An 18,202-nucleotide genomic window follows, 5' to 3' on the forward strand; every position below is an offset into this window, starting at 1 on the left:
TAACTTGAAAAGATGAATAAATAATTGCAAAACAAAAATACCTACAGTATGTTTTATTCTAGATATATATATAATTTTTTGGCAAGTTATATTTAGCATAAAATTGATACAGCGAGAATATAAAAATAGTGAATATTAAATTTTATCCTCATTAACACAGCTAATTAATTAAATAAATAAATTTCTTAGTAAGCTTCAGAAAACATTACATTTTGATAACTTGATGAAGAATAAAAAAACAATTAAAGGAAAAAAAGAATTTAGAAAATGTGATGAAGCTTCTTTTGCACAAATCAATGATGAAAAATCTTATTTTCAATTATAAAATAAAATAAAAAAAATCGCAAACTATTTTAAATTAAAAATAATTACTAAAAAAAAATTTTGATTGGCCAAAGCCGATCATAGGTTACCCATTGGTAAAATGGTTGATGTCCAATTTTTTCTTTTTACCGAATAAAAGAACATGGTAGCTGAAAATACTATCATAAACGCCACTAAATTTCAAGTCAGGCCTTGCAAAAATTACATCTATTTATGTTTGTCCTCATATCGTCCAATGGGCTGGGTTTATTTTCAATTCCAACCAATATACGTTTCTTAGGACATCACAAAACTATCTTCTATCAGCAATATTCATATTGCCGGCCAAAACGGTGTTGTATTTGTCACAATCATCTCCTACAGCCTCTTCTGCAGCATCCAATATGTAATCGGTTGTTGACCCTGGTTTTGCATACAACACAGCCAAACTCTTTTTTTTGTGTGATATTCACCTGAATTAGTATTGAAAACGATCCAATTTGAACTGTAGGTTAGAATTTCTGATTCTTAATTAAACCAATAAAAACAAAAAAATCATTCAAATGATGAAATTCTCTTTTATTTACAACTGAAGAAGTATTTATGGGATCTCTCTGGTCCCATATCTCAAAAATAAACTCGCCAACTTAATGCATAACAAAATTAAAAGTGAAAAAAAGAATTCTAAAAAAATTATCAAACAGCAGCGGTTGCCATAGCAACGCATGCCCACTATTTACTTTTACTCTTAAACACATTTGAAAAGTGTGATGACGTCCAAAAAAGATGAGCACCATCAAATCCAAAACAAGACCCATTTTGCCAAAGGAAATTTTTTTTAAAATTAATAATAGAATTAAAGATACTAGTTTACAGGTGAATTTTGAAAAACAGTTACTTTAAGTGAATAATTCCAAGAAATTGAAGACATAAGATATACTGCATAATAAAAACCCTTTTCTGCTTAAAAAAAAATGAAGATCGTAAAAGTCTTCATATATTTAATAGTTAGCAAAATAAAGCAGAATACATGACACTATTCTCATACTTTTTGAGGCAAATAAAGTTTTTATATTATCAAGTATTTTATTACTTTTGTACAAAAATGTAAAATTAATTATTAACATTGGATTTTACTTCAAGGAAATGAATTTTGATGAGGAAAGAGTGTGAAAATTAGCCAAGAATTAAAAAATAATGCATCCAACTTACTTCATAGGACTTCGAATAATATTGGACAACATTCTGTCATGCAAAACTTTGACAGCTTTCAATGAAGTGAGCTGTGCTGCCAAATTTGTAATAAAGGCAATGGCTATACTGACGCCAGATAAAATCGCATAGATATTAATATAGTATTGAAGAGAATCAGCCTATGTATAAAAAATGTATATAAATTAAAGTCAATATAGTTAGTACATATGCATAATTATAATAAGGTTACAATATATACAAAAGTTATTTCCTTTTATTTCTAAGTATGAGCCAATAATTACTAATTATATAAATCAACAGTATTTTTATACAGTTATCAGTGAAATATGATTTCAACAAGAGCAAAAAGAGATGTATAAAATTGATAATTTTTGTTTTGTTTAAGAGACTAGAATTTTCTGCAAAAACATAAAACATTCTAGCTGAACATATTAAAAAGCATTCAAGAAAAATTCAGATTATTAATATTTTTTTTAAAAAAACATTAAATTTTTATATATATATATATATATATTTATATTTTGTAATTTGGCAAACTAGTTACGAAAATATTTTTAAATCATTTTCGCAATATGTCAGTAAGTTAAAAGATGTTTGAATTCAACACTCGCTTTATAGTTACATTTTGTACTTATTTTGTATTTTTCATTAATTTATATTTCTTGATTGATATGTTTTATTTTGTTATTTTTTCTTTGGTATGTTTTATTCTTATTTAGATTTTTTTTGGTGCTCCTCACATTATTGTATTAACAATTTTGCTTTGGGTGCATTAGTACAATATTAGAGAGCACTTAATTTTGCGGATATAATTGCGAGAGCAGAAAATGAGATTATATATTACCTTTATTTTGTTTTCTAGCTTTTTAGTTTTTTTTAAATTTTTTTTTTTAATATTTTAAAATTTTTTTCTTTATTTAAAGAGATCTTTCTTTCTTATCTTTAAATATATTTTTCTCTTGTTTTCTTTGCATTTGTAACTTATTTTATGGGTTCTATGTACTCGCAGCTTATAAAGTAAATAAAACTTTGTCTTCTTTAAAAATGTTTTGCAAATATCTCTTTTCTTTAATTCTCTTTTGTCTCTTTATTATATATATACACTCTCAGGAGCGACCACTCTGTGTTTCACAGTAAAATGGTTGTTAATGGAGGTTGGTCGTTCCTAGGTTTTACCTCTATTTACTTCAAAATGTTTTCAAAGGTACATGATTTTTCGCAAGCGATTTTAAGTTTAGTCAGTCATTTTTTTGCTGCGGAAATTCCACTTGTGTTGGCAGCAGAAAACCATATCGAAGAATAAAATTTAGCGTCAACTAAAATGATCCTCATTGACATAATTATGTGTAAAAAACAAATTTACCAGTTATGAATGATAGAACTGTTTTAAAAAAAAATAAAAAATTATGTTTTTAGTTTAAGTTTGCATTTCATTTTATATTGTAAAAAATAGTTAGCTTTAAGAGATGAGAAGAGGCTTTGTTCGAAAGTTTTTTTCTAAAATAATTTTAATTAAAATTTAACTTTTAACTCAAAAAATAAATCATTGATAGCATCCTCTTTAGTGCACTCTGACTGTAACATGATGTTGTAGTCTCTTTCAGAGATTGTTAAAAACAGAAGAGTCTCACACAAATATTTTGAATACATTTTAATCTATTTATTTGTTTTAATATTTTTTGTGTTTCTTTATTGGACCATTTTTGCATTTGGTGTAGAAGTTTGCCCGGTTGCTGGGAGATGTTTTAAGGGTCTCTCCTACAGGTTTTCTTCAATGGAAACACTAAGAAAAAAAGACTAAGACTCCCAAAAGTGGTCGTTTTCCTTATTTGACCTTTTTCGCATTTGGTGTAGAAGTTTGCCCGGTTTTTGTGAGATGTTTTAAGGGTCTCTCCTACAGGTTTTCCTAAATGCAAACTCTAAGAAAAAAAAGACTAAGACTCCCAAAAATGGTTGTTTTCCTTATTTGAATTTTTTTGCATTTGGTGCAGAGGATTGCCTGGTTGCTGGGAGAGGTTTTAATGGTCTCTCCTACAGGTTTTGTTCAACGCAAAGACTAAGAAAAAAAAGACTAAGACTCCCAATATATATATATATATATATATATATATATATATATATATATATATATATATAAATATATATATATATATTATATATATATATAAATACAAATGCATATGATGATTTAACAACACACGGATAAAATTGTAGTTGTAAATGAGGGTTTTTAAGTAAAACAGCATAACTTTAAAATACAATGTTATTAAGAACAGAATTGAAGCTCTGGAATATAGTTTACATCTCGAGTGTGCAGCTTTGAAAGAGAAAGATTTAACCTTAAAAATATTTAAATACTGGCATTTATATAAAACATTTATAAAAAATTTTTTATTATTGGTCAAAATATCAAACACATGTTGATGGATTATTTATTATGCTTTATCATTTCATCTCATCATTCAATAATAAATAACAAATTAATTATAATTCCTGCTACACTAGTTCAGAGAAAAAGGTTAAGATTACTGACTAGAAGTAAAATATATTTTTAGAGATTACTTATTTTCAGATTATAATACTTTATACTACTTTATCATTTTTACTTTATCGTTTTGGTTCAATTATTACTCAGGTTAGAAAGAGCAAAGAAGAAATTAGAATCATCAAAGATCAGTTTTGTCTAGTGAGCTAACAGGTTTTAAATAAACAGGTTTTAAATTATTTTAATTTTTTCTCTTTATCTCAATAGTAATTGATCCCAGTTTGAAAATGTTATTTGTTCTATATCTATATATACATATGTATTTTAAATTTAACTGAAACAATTTTACACAAAATAATTTTTATTATAAAATACTGTTTATGAACACACTAAGGTAGGTTCCATTGGTATTTTCCCTCCAATATAATTAATAAATCAAAATTATCTTAGATGATGGTTTTGAGATAATTTTAATTATTTTTCTTGTTTTTTTATTTTTCTTGTTTTTTCTTGTTTTCTTGTTTTTTTTCTTGTTATTTTTCTTGTTTTTGTAATTGGTCATAATTAGAAAAATTTTCCTTTTGTTTCATATTTTTTTCTTTTAACATTTATTTGAATTATCTTACATGAATTTGATTTTATACATATAAAAAAATGGTTTATTAACAGATTAAGGTAGGTACCATTGGTATTTTTATTCAATTCATTTTTATTCATATTTTTATTCATTGGTATTGTTGGTATTTTTATTGGTATTATAAAAGTATTAGATCAAAATTCTCACATGCCTGAAGTACCTTGATCCAGAATATAAATATTTTTAATTGTTATAAAAAAATATTTAAAAGTGATAATTGTCTAAAAAGTTATCACAAAATAAACAAGTTAAAAGAAAAATTAACATTAACATAAAAGTATGAATTTTGGAGGTCAAAGAAATTTTTTTTTCGTCAAACTTTTTTCACTGATTTGTACCTGAGATTCTTTTATGTCTGAATTAGCTTGATAGAGAATTTTTTTTATTCAGAAATTGATTTGTAAAAAAAATAAAAAAATTATAATGACAATTGTCTTGAAAAAATTACCATAAAACTACCAAATAAAAAAATTATAAAATTATTAATTTCTGTAAGAAAAGTAAAAAAAATAATTTTTTTTTTAGAAACTTTTATCACTAATTTGTACCTGAGAGTCTCCCATGTTTTCTGCTTCCTCTAGATCTATTTCATCCTCTTTGTAAGTAGAAGACTCAGACCAAGCAGACAGCCAAAAATCAGTGCCTATTTTCATGGCTTGGGTAGCTATACTGAGAAATATCACAAACAATGCCAAAGGGAGAGTACATGCATTCATATACATAAGATAAACTTTCTTCGAAATTTTGCCCCTCTCTCTTTCTTCCTCTTTAATGAGTTTTCCATCGGGTAGCTGCACTTGCTCCAAAGAGTTAACATTGGTAATTTTATCCACTTTAAAAAATGATAAAATTTAATTATCAATAAATAATTTTAACATTACATTTAGACAAATAAATATTTGCTAATAAATAAAAGACAAGTAAAATGAAAGTGGAGACAGAAATAAAGGAGGAGAATAAATTTTTAGTTTAAATATATCCTGTTACATGAAATATGAAAGTCCACAGCAGTCAAATTTATCCCTAATATACAATCACATCACAACTCCACCACATTCATTCTGATTTGCCCTTCTTTCATTTCTAGAAGTATTTAATTTGTGCTAGAAGTATTTATTATTTTTGTGCTCGAAGTATAATAGACGTCTTTATGTAACACTTCATGGCATAGATTACTCTAAAAAGAACGCTTAAATAACTTTTAATTGGATAAGTTACTATGAAGCAATGTTATAGAATAAGGGTCCCACCTTAAGCCTGATAATTATTTTGTACAAATGATAATTTAAGTCATAAAATCATACTTATAAACATACTGTCTCTGAGTAAACATACCATTTTTTCCGACAGATTTGAATTTTCAATGTGCAGAACATGAGGTAAGGTAGTAATCTAAAAAATATGACTCCAATACTTTAGACAAGAGACTGGTAAAACTTAGGGTTAAATAATCCAAATTAAATCTCTTGAACTATTCAATTCAATATTTCAATACTTTAATCCAATCTTTAAATTCAATCAAATTCAAAACAATATTTTAAGCTTTAAAATCATTCTTATAAGTCTACTCTCACTCAGAATATTTTTGACAGATCATGATTTCTGATGCTCCAAACATCATGAAATGGTGTTTGGCACATCAGAAAATGGTGACTTGATGGTGGCAATCTGAAAAATATGACTAAAACTTTTTGAGTGGTAAAAATTTTGGGTTAAATAATCTAAAATCAATATTAAGAATAATTAAATTCAATCCTTCAATAATCCAATTCAATCTTTAAAAAACTAGAGTACTATTTATTTTTTAATTGATTTCTAAAAATTCCTTTTATTTGTTTGTTACTAGCATCAGTGTTATGCAAAAATAGATAGTAGGTAAAATACAGTTCAGATTTCAGCTTGTCTTTCTTTTGAGTTTGAAACTAGGAATACATCTATAACCTCTCTGTTCGGCAGACGTGTGTTGTCCTTCTAGAAGGAGTAGTCCATCATTATGTTGTTTTCCCAGAAAATATCTGCAGTAAAATAATTTGTTCTCCTAACTCCGATGCCCTGTGCTCAGTCCCCAGAATATGCATTCAGAAATATTGAACTCTGAACATGGAAATAGAGACCTGAATCGACCTCATCACCAACTATGGTGCCATTTAGTTCTTAGAGGTATAAACTGCTGTACGACTAGGAACATTGAGGGCAAGCATGTTTTTTGTTGTATTTAACATGATTGTGAAACAAATAACTATGAGTTTCCACATTGAATTTAGTCCTAATTTATATCAATGTTCTGTGGTAATTTTGGATGAACCTACATTAATAAATTTTGTTGTTATTTAATTCATTTGCTGATTGCAAGTCAGTTATTGTGCGAGTAATGTCACATCACCAATTACAAGGAAGGAATGTCACAGTATAAATTAGTTATATAGCTCTAACCACCCAAACACTGCAACTTTCTTAGTGATAGCTCTGCCTTTTTTTTCCATTTCAAATTGAGAGCCTTTATTGTTTACAAATCAGTTTTTTTTTTAATGTTACTTGATGATAAACTGAAGCAGGTAGAAGAATAAAGAGCTAAATGACTCAAAAATCACAATAGTCTGTACTTTTTAAAAACTGAAACTTAAAAAAAATTATTTTGTACTCAGGGTGACAAAATCAAACAGCATAGTCTTTATCACGAGAAGAGAAATGTCTATACCTAAAGAAAGCAATTCATCTGAATCTTTTTTAAAACAATTGCAAAACTTACAAAGATGCTTAATATTAAAGTACATTAAAAGTAAAATGCTAGTTGCATCTTTCAACAATATAATTATTTTAGAAATCCCCATTACACATGTAAATTTAAATCACTTACCTTCAGTATTATCTTCCTCTTCTTCTTCTTCATCTTCCTCTTCAATGAGATCATCAGTTCTAGTTGATATCCTGGAATTCAACCTCGATGGAGGGCACTTCCACGACCTTCTAACTACACTTGCAGAGCTCGCACTCGACCTAGACCTCAAACTCTCGACAGACTTCATGCGATTCAGGAGCTTGTGACCAGTATCAGGATCATCTGGATCAGCAATGGAAGGAAGAGGATCATCATGGTCACCCCAATCGTGGCAAGGCAAGGGACTGGAAGGATCGTGAGACATCTGCCGGCTAAGTGAAACCATTCTGGCTCTTGGCTTAATATCCTGAAATATATACATATTTAAAAACTTTTAAGTGATTTAAAGGAGTCTAAAATAATTAGTATGGCTTATTTATTAAGGTGTGATAAACCAATCTTGGCATATAATACATTTTTCAGACATGAGATTGCATAAAAGGAAAAAAAACAGATAATGCACGTGGTAAAAAAAATTAAAAGAATGCACAACCCCTATCTCCCCCCCCCAAAAGAGAGAGAATAGTTAGATAATAAGAATAGATAATAAGGTAAAAAAACTAAAAAATTTTACATTTAGAATCATAACTTCACACTCTTTTTTTATTAATTTAAAAATTGCAAATTTTATTAAACAAAAGTTGCATGAATAAACTTATAATATAATGAAACTTAAGAATTTGAGATATTAGTGATGTAAATAATAAAATAGGCATGCATAACATAACATACATGCTTTTTAACTTTTTTGTTCACTAAAGAAAAATTTCAAAACATTTCTTTTCCTGTACATAATGTACTCTTAATTTTTAAATAAATCTAAATCCTTGAGCTAAATTTGTATTTAACTTGTTTAAATTAAAGAAAGTTAAAAAAAAGAAGAAAAAAAGAAAGAAAGAAAAGCAGATACTGCGATGTATAAAGATTTTATACACATTTTAATCTTATATTTCATTGTTTTCTTCTCAATTTATTAAAATAGTTTGAAAAACAGTTTTAGATTTTTCACATTAGTTACACAGGCTTTCAATTAATTTTTAGTTGCAAAGGAGATGTTGCATTGCCTAATTGAGAACCCCAGGTTGTGCACCTCTTTGATAAAACTGATTTAAACCCAAACATAAAAACAAATAAGTTACATATTAATTTATAATTTATAGAAGTTTTAAAATACTTAATACTTCCAGATAATATCCAAATAAAACTATGAAAATGTTTTAGAATGTTTAAAAATATTAATTACTGTTTATCTAAAAAACCATTTTTTATTTATTTATTTATTTTTTAAATATTTCATTATGTTTATTTTTAAAACTTATCCACATAAGACAGAATGTTAGTTAATTACAATGCCATATCACACATCAAATGTGGTAAAATATAATTTCTATAATTACTAATATAGTAATTATTATATAATTACTAATATAATAACTTACAATTATTATTTGTTTATGTTTTTTATTGTAACTGTGATATTTTTATTTTATGTACATGGTAACTACAATGCATAATTAGTTTGTTTATGTTCTACATGGCTTCATGCCTGTCTTTGTGTTAAGTGAGAAATATATAGGAAAAGAATTGAAATCTTTGTGAAAGAATATAGAATGTGTCACATAGGAGAACTGATACTTGACGGGCTTGGCTTACTCGAAATAGAATGGAAAGAACAGTTGCTGAAGTAAACAAATGCCACGTTTCAACAACCAATCAGGGTAAATATATCCACACTACGTCACTTGCAGGTATCCCATTTACCAATTCAAAAGAACATTACCTGAGTAGACACTGTTCTGTAGAGTTGTTGCCTGGATATTAGACGAACAAGCTTATGTCTTTCCTTTGATGTACCTTCAGCTTGAGTATTATCACTCATATATGCTTTTTTGGGTTTCTTCATATTAAAATTGACATCCTGCAAAAGGCTTTCCATTTCTTTGGGGGTACCTTGTTTCTTTATTGTGCAGGATTCCATCAATAGTACCTATAATTGCATACCAAATTTATAACTAATTTGTTCGTTGAAGTTCGAAATTTTAAATTTAAACTATTTAATTTTCTCTCAATTTTAATCTCAAGAAAGTTTTATGGAAATAAGAAAAATTAGCAGAAGTAAATATGAAAAAAGAAAAGAATTCCTGATTCTTAAATATTAAAATTTTGATATACAGCGTGCAGCGGTTTAAATTTCATCTGAAATTTAACTAGTAGATGATGCACGATATAATATTAAATAGTTTTCATCATTCATAGATTGTGACTTAAGTATTATTTGAAAAGTATTTCATTCTGAAGTTATATCAACATAAATTCTATATAAAAAAAATAGGTATTAAGTTTTTATTAAAATTGAAACTAAATGAGTTGGAATCTAGTAATGTTAAAATATTTGGCGCAACAATTTAAAGTAAAAATTCTTTTAAAAAAAGAGAAAAGCATTGAACAAAAAAAAAAAAAAAAAAAAAAAAAAAAAAAAAAAATCAGTTTAAACTTTTAAATAACAGTCTAGCTTTTTTAAAATTTTATGTTGGTTTGTGATTAACAATTGAATATTTGGCAGTTTTTATATCATACAATGACTGTATAATATCATAACATATAAAGACTGACTAATTTTAAGTACCGTAATTTCGCGGAGAAACGCCGCCCTGGTATATACGCCGCTCCCTCAAAAATCGACTGACAGAAAAAAGCTTTTCACTGGACACGCCGCACCATCGTACACGCCGCGCCGAATTTTTAACAATTAAAGAATTTTGAACTTAATGCAGGTATTGATTTAAGACTTAACATATGCTTTAAATATGCATATGTATATAATTTAAATGGTTAAATAAAAATAAATAAAAGGATATTAAATATTAAAAAAAAATAGAAACAATCCTAGTATATAGAATAGATTTTAATAATTTTCTAAGTAAAATTCAGCATTTTCTAATTTTAAAGTGAAGTAACCATTAAAATATAAATAAAATAATTAATATATCATAAACCATTAAAATAAGTATGAAATTTTTTAAAAATAAAACGATTTTACTTTTAAATTAACAATCCAAAATCCTGTTTTAGAAATAAAGGATAAATCCAAACAAATTTTGTTCAAAGAAAAACTTAAGAATAATTTATTTAGATATCGCCTATCACTATATATTCATATCACTGCACTTAAAAATTCCTCGAAATCAGAGCTCTCTGTTTCAGAGCAAATTAGGTTTACTATTTAATTGTTTATTTCGGGTTAATCTCCGTCACTTTCGGTTTCCTTTGTCCCGGGATGATTTCCGCTTTTTTGAAGCCATTTATCACAGTTTCTTTTTCTCTTTTAATTGCTGACAGCTTAAAGGCAGTGGTATAATTTTTCCTCTTAATGGAAGGCATTTAAAATGGATAACTTAAATACAAGTTATGTTAAAACAAAACGAAAATAGTATTAACGAAACAAAAATATTGACGAAAGAAAAATATATTTTTAGCAATTCCTCCCCCTATTTTCACTTCTCAAATCAGGTTTCTTTTTTCAACTGACTCAGCCTTGGAAGGTCTTTCTTTTATCCCTGTCTAAAATTCGTTTTGAACATTCTAATTGTAAGATTATTGAAGGTCATTCCAAGCTCATCAGCATGCTTTATTTACCAAACATTCACATGTTTTTAACAACCAGCTGACGAAAAAAGGGGAGTGGAGAGAGGCATCCATGACAAGTGGAAGAGTCATATTTCCTGGAAAGAAGGGGGGTGGGGGAGCGTTTGTTTTACAATTGCCTTATCACCGGCCCCACCCTGATTTTCTTCATTTATTCCTTTCTGATTTATGCTTCTCCACTCCATGCCCATTTCCTACACTCAACAGCTGTCCATATGGCAGAAGGGAAAGAGAGACTTTGTTCTCTTGTGGATAGTGGTCTCCAGAAAATGATTCCAAGAAAGGATTAGGGAGGGGAAAATTACAGGTGCACTGACTATTCCTTGGAGTGACATTAAGCATGAAAAAATAAATAAAAAGTACAATAACAGGTGGAAAAAATGAAGATGAAATTTCCAGTGTAGTTTCTAAAAAGCAAAATTTTTTGGAAAAAAAAAAAAAGTAATACTATATAGGCCGCCCCGTTATATACGCCTTCCTGCTAAATTTTCAAGTTTTAAATCACTAACGCCGCGGCCTATCTCCGCGAAATTACGGTAACTGAAAAATACAATACACTTTCTATAAATTAGGAAATTATTAAGCTTTCATTAAAAAAATAAGTACAATTGAAAATTAAAATTTCTTTGTTTATTAATACAGACAAGATATATATATATATATATATATATATATATATATATATATATATATATATATATATATATAAATAAAACAAATAAATAAAATTTTTTGAAACATCAGTCTATATTTTTAAAACTTCAAGCTTGTAAATATTGAATATTTAACATTTTTACCACTCTTTCTTGATTTTTTACACAATTTTTTAAAAAAATTTTCAGTCTTAAAAAATATATAATTGAATTAGAAAGCATATTAAAAATATTTGAAGAAGAGGGGAACAATGATTTCTAAATCAAATATAAATAAATACATAAATAAATAAAATCATGATATTTTACTTTTGAAGAAGATTGCAGGAATTCCAGCTTATGAGTAACCAGAACAACAGTTCTTTGCCTCCTTAGAAGAAGAGTTTTCACACCGTGCTCAAACACATAAGCTCCAACATGGGCATCCAAAGCAGACAATGGATCATCCTTTAAAAGTACAAAATACAGAGGTATTTGAATCACAAGCTCATATATGAATGAGGTATATGAATCCCGATTATATAAATATACATTTTAAAAAAAGTGACTGCCACTAATAAAATCCCTGGATTATAAAATAAGCTATTTTTTAAAATTAAATTAGCAAAACAGGAATCATTACAATATCAAAATATGTGAAAGTTATTTTTTTACCAAATCATTATCGCCATTTAGAAAATAAATGTTTTTTTTTTTTGGAGCATATGTTTAAAATAATGAAAAACTCTATTTTTTCTTGTCTGAATAATTTGAATTTTCTATTTTCTCAAGCCTTTTTTTTTAATACTGCTTATGAATTAAATTATAGAATGCCTATCATCATCCAATGTCAATGATCACCACTCATTCATTAAGGTAAAGCTATCTTCCTAACTACAATAGATGTCAGAGAAGTGCTAGATATTTTAAAATAAACTTTAAAGCAAAGAAAAGGATACATTGAAAGTTATAAAAACCTTTACAGACTTTCAAACCATGTTAAATCTTTAATTATAAATTTTTCTAATCAAATAAATATGCTAATATTTTAACACCTTTTTGTAAATTAAAGAACATAGCTTAGGTTTAATTAAAATTTCAAATGAACATCCAGTAAAAATAAAATAAATTTTGCTTTCAGTGCGGTTGTAAAGTTAAAGTTTCAAATTCTTTTTCTTGAGAGTATACATCCAGTTTATAAAATCAGACACCTTATAAAATGAAATGTTCTCAGAACAAATGTGATTTTAGTAGGGGAGGCCACTCTGTGTAAGTTAGATATCTATATATATATAGGAATATGAATCATAATATAGCAGAAAAATAGAGAAGAAAGAAATATTTCCTTCAAAACCATGCTTTTAATAAATAGAAAGGTATTAAAGAAATATTAAGTTGTCTAAAAATAATGTCTTTTAATAGTTTAGTTATGTAATTTGATTAGATTCCTTTATGATTAAGCCGACATACTTACTAGCAAAACAAGTCGTGCAGGAGAATAAAAAGCTCTGGCAAGAGCAATTCTTTGTTTTTGACCCCCGCTGAGATTCAGGCCCCTTTCACCGATTTCAGTCATGTCTCTAGCAGGCAATAAATCTATGTCAGGTTGCAAAGCACAAGCTTGGATCACTTGGTGGTACCTGTTTCAAAAATATAGAAAATACAATAGGATTATAAAGAAAACAAGTCCGAGTTAGAAGAAAATATTTTGAAAGTTTTACACATTCTTTTTATCAATTAATTGAAAGGAAACCTCAAAACCGAGTCATCAGCCAAAAATAATCAATCAACACTGCAAGAAGCAAGAAAGAATCAGCACTGTCAATATGCCACATGATCACTGGCTTGTCATGACATGCCAATAGTCACTATAGTTTAATTAGATCTTAAAATTTACATTGTAAATTGTAGGGGTACGGTGGCTCAAGGGATAGAGGTCTTTCCTCCCAATGAGGTTAACAGGGAATACCAATGATAGCTGGTTGAAACGAATTCTGCACCCGGCTCGAACCGATCACGGTACGATGGATAAAATATCCTCAGTGGTAGACGGATCATGTGTTAGAATCTCTTTGCCATCAGGCTAAGTGTGGGATTCTTAGATTTTCTTTCTTTCTATCTAACGTAAATGAGGGTTAGTTCCAAAAAAAATTCTCCACAAAGGCTAGTTTGATCCAGAAGCCCCTTGTCTTCTGGATTGTGTTCAAAGTTCGAATGGTATGGAGTTGAACATTGAAAGTCATACACTCACAGTAAACACATAAAAATGAAGAAAAAAAATTAACAAAAGAATCAACAGAATGATCAATGTAACTGATGAGCAGTTGAACATCAGGAAATTGTACTTTTTAATTGTCATTTATGGTAAGCAACTTATTTAAAGGTTAAAATGAAGTGATGTATCATTGCACCACAGATATCTAATTTTGAAATTCATGAATTTATAAGTTGCTTTATGATAAACTATCTAATGGGCAAAAATATTTAAAATTTCTTACCTGGGTTGATGTTGAAACGGAATAAATGTTTATACATATAACGGATGGAATAAATAAATGCTAAACGGAATAAAAGTTTATATACATATATATATAAACTTTGTTAAATTGTTTTAACTTAATATCGCAGAAAAGTCCCCAAATTTTTAACATTTTGAATAAATTTGAGTTTTAAAATAAACAGTTCTCTTCTCAGTAAACTAACTAAATTTCATGAACCTGAAAGATCCTCTAGCTGATTTTAATAACTAGGGTACTTACTAAATTTTTTGTCAGTGACGTTTTGCATATTTTGTACAAACTAAACACAACCTTACAGTGCGATTTAAGAACATGAAACATATAATTAAAAAATGAGAATATTAAATCCACTTTTAATCTAATTAGCCCTGCATAATCTGACATCTTGATTACATAACTAAAATTAAAGAATGTCTGTTTGTGTGGTATTATTTGTGTTTTATTCACATTGTATGGCTAGTACAAAGTGAAGTAGTAGACTGTTTATGAATATGGACAAATAAAAGAGTCTATTTTGACAGAAAATATAATGCACTAACCTTCGCCCATCATATGGCTGACCAAACAAAATATTTTCTTTAAGTGTTGCATTAACAAGCCATGGTTTTTGTGGAACATAAGCAATGAGAGGTGAGCTGTAAAAGATAGATACTATATAAAAAAAAAAGCAAATTTTATATTTTAAAAAACAGAAATCAGTTTATAGTTCAGAAACTATCTTTCTTTCTTAAAACTACAATTAACATTTTTCAATATAAAGCAATTCTCTTACATTCATTTTTAGATTGATAATTTATTTTTCAATTATTTCAAATTTCAAAAGTCAGTGAGCAGTTGATAGCCTTTAAAGTACCTTAACATGCACATGCCTTCCCATCTATTTCATCCCAAGTAATTTAACTCAAATGCAGCATACCAGAACAAAGCTTCTTTTAAATGCATAATGCTTGGAGAGTTAAGCAAATCTCTTTTTATTAAAAAAATAATTGGATTTATTTCGTGATTGTTTTTTTTTCCTTTTGAAATTAGTGATTCAAATTTGAAATGCTTTTTTCTTATTGTCTTAGGAAACATAATGAAATTCAGAAAGAGGAACATATTTTTTGCATCAAAACATTGTTAACAAATAATATATTTAAAAGTGCAGTCTTTATTATAATCAAAATTACTGTCATTATAAAAAAGAGTTCACACATAAATCTATCATTCATAATTACATATTAATATTGAATTATTTATAAATGCATTATAAAGTTGACCTTTAACATCAGAAAAATACCCCTACTGTGGTAAGTAACATTTCTTAAAATCTCTACTTGACCCCTCAAGACTTGCCTCACTCCCCACACGCGACTGTTGAAAGGCATTTAATTGATGCAGAGCTGTTGGTGCTAGCTCTCTCCCTAAGTTTAAAACTTATAATTAAGAAAAAGTAATTATGATGAAGTAAATTTAATAACCAAATCCAAACAACACTAACTAAGTAAGAAAATATTAACTTTGAGCTGCATATAAATGTTAAGTCACAATTAAGTGTAAAAAGCACAAATAGTGATTGTTTGGCTAATATAATGAAGCAACTGCTTCAGGTTCAAAATACTCTTTAAGTCCATCTCCTCCCTTGTTCCAAGTATATTTGCATCCAGCCACTTTCTCTTTCCCATTTTGTGCTTTGAATCTGAAGAAGGTTCTTCATAATAAAGCTAAAAGGATGGTATCTCTGCTTATGTGGCATTATTTGTCTGTTATTAAAAAACAATAAACTTCAATAACAAACAATAAACAAACCTGTTCCAGTTAACTGATCCACTTATCTGGTGAAGTTCCCCAATAATTGCAGATAAAAGGGATGATTTTCCACTGCCTATGGGTCCAACAACAATAGTTAACCGACCTAAAATAAACAGTTTGCAATATGAACTATATCCTACAATAAATATATCATTTCATACTTTTTTCATAAAACAGAGATTTAGAAAAAACCCAGCTTTTTTCATACAGCTAATATTTTCAAATTTACAAAGAAATTAGTCCTTTTGATAATAAACTTGTTTTTTAAAACGCTAATTACAAGTAACATAACTTTTATTAAGTAATAACACAATGCTTTCCAGTTAATTTATTTCAGAAGTAAATTTACATTACTTTTCTATGTTTGCTTGAAAAAGTTCCAACTGAATTTTAATCATATATAACAACTTTTAATCATAAAAACGAGAATTTTATATTAAGATAAATCAGCAAAAAAGATTTTTATATTGGAAGTATACAAATACAGATAATTATTACATTTTTCATGTTATCTTAACACTAAAATGACGAATGGGGTTAATTTGGTCTCTCTTGTTTTTTTGGTGCTCAGCAATTAAAACAGTAACCTACCGAAAGTATTGAGAATTTATGACTTTCATAATTTGAGTGCTAATTAAGTGCTTACTTAATTATTCATGTGTGAGTCTTATAGAAATGTACATATAGAACCTTATATCTAGAATGATAGAAGGGACCAGTACATGCAGCAATAATTATTTTTTTAATATTTAACCTCTGTTTCAATAATTTTAAAAATAGTAGCGAAGTAATATGAGAAAAAAAACAGATTATAATAATAGTTACCAGCAGGAATCTGTACGTTGATATCTCTCAAAGTTGGAACAGTGTAATGTATCAAATCATGAGTAAAATATCCTTTTTTAATTGAAAGAAGAGTATTCTCTTCAAGAGGGGGATAATTATAGAATTCAGGGAGGAACACTCCATCGCCTTCTTCTGATCCTGACAGGTATCCTTTACTTTCAAATGAATTCTCTTTCACTTGCAACTGAAATTAAAATTATTACCTTATATATCTAACATAATTACTAAATTTCTTACATACCAAAAGAATATAAATAAGGATAAAAGAAAAGAGAGATTAATGAAAAAAATTAAGAAAAATAATAAGTTTTCTTACTGTGCATAAGCTGCAAGTACATAGAACTCATAAAATAAATTAAAAATAAAGAGTAAACAAGGAAAAAGATATAAAAATTCCCAAATTTAAAAAATTTTATAGTTAAAAAAAAATTAGGAAGAGATATAATCTCGTCATCAGCTCACACTATTCTATCTGAAAAAATAGTGCTCTCTAACTTTGTATTAATATAGCCAAAGCAAAAGATATCAACACAATAGTTTGAGGAGCACCAAAAAAATTGAAACAAAAATAGTACCTATTAAGAAAAAATGCAATATAAAAAAAGCAAAACGAAACAATCAAGCAAAAATAGATAATACAAATTCAAGAAAATACAGGATAAAACTCAAAATGTAATGTGAATTCAAATGTACTCACACTTACAGGTATTTTTCAAAAATAATTTAAAATGTCTGCCAGATTACAAAATTTGAAAATAGAAGAGGATGAAGGAAATAAACTAATGGTGCATTCTTACTGAAATACAACAGCCTGTTTGACTTTTTAGTATACATATATACACATAAAAAATGCCTCAAAACTTTGCACCAAACTTTTAGCGGAGGAAAGGTACACCACCAGAATGTATTAAAAATTGCATTACAACCCATGACCATCAAAAAAAAGCAAATGAAATCTTAAAGGACATAGGAAAGTGATGAATTAAAAAGTTATATCGGATATCTTGATAGCATATAGTGTAGAGTTAGCTATGCAAGCTTTAGATCAGGGAAACATTGATTACTGCTGATAAATTAAAATTTTTTATATGATATCTAGAAACAAAATAATATGCAGTTTATAATGCCACAACAGGCACTAAGTTCACATTATCAGATGCTACACATACCCAAGACCAAGAAAGCATTGATTGCTGGACAAGGTTAAACACACCGATTTCTTTGATTGTAGCAGAAATTCAGACAAGTCTT

The 18,202-nt window shown here is 27.8% G+C and overlaps 1 protein-coding gene across 1 annotated transcript in view; it reads right to left on the minus strand.

Annotated features, from left to right (window-relative positions):
- LOC107451599 (ATP-binding cassette sub-family C member 8) overlaps positions 1–18,202 on the minus strand; it is a 70,928-nt gene that overhangs the window by 26,946 nt on the left and 25,780 nt on the right. The window contains exons 12-20 of the mRNA XM_043054186.3: positions 16,931–17,135; positions 16,103–16,208; positions 14,854–14,949; positions 13,270–13,435; positions 12,126–12,263; positions 9,299–9,505; positions 7,498–7,825; positions 5,189–5,472; positions 1,516–1,676 (exon numbers count right to left, since the gene is read on the minus strand). Of these exons, the coding sequence (XP_042910120.2) occupies positions 1,516–1,676; positions 5,189–5,472; positions 7,498–7,825; positions 9,299–9,505; positions 12,126–12,263; positions 13,270–13,435; positions 14,854–14,949; positions 16,103–16,208; positions 16,931–17,135 (1,691 nt within the window). The remainder of the gene's footprint in view (positions 1–1,515; positions 1,677–5,188; positions 5,473–7,497; positions 7,826–9,298; positions 9,506–12,125; positions 12,264–13,269; positions 13,436–14,853; positions 14,950–16,102; positions 16,209–16,930; positions 17,136–18,202) is intronic.

This window comes from Parasteatoda tepidariorum, chromosome 5, assembly GCF_982258835.1.
Source record: "Parasteatoda tepidariorum strain Cologne lab strain chromosome 5, Ptep-v5.0, whole genome shotgun sequence".
Lineage (NCBI taxonomy): Eukaryota > Metazoa > Arthropoda > Arachnida > Araneae > Theridiidae > Parasteatoda > Parasteatoda tepidariorum.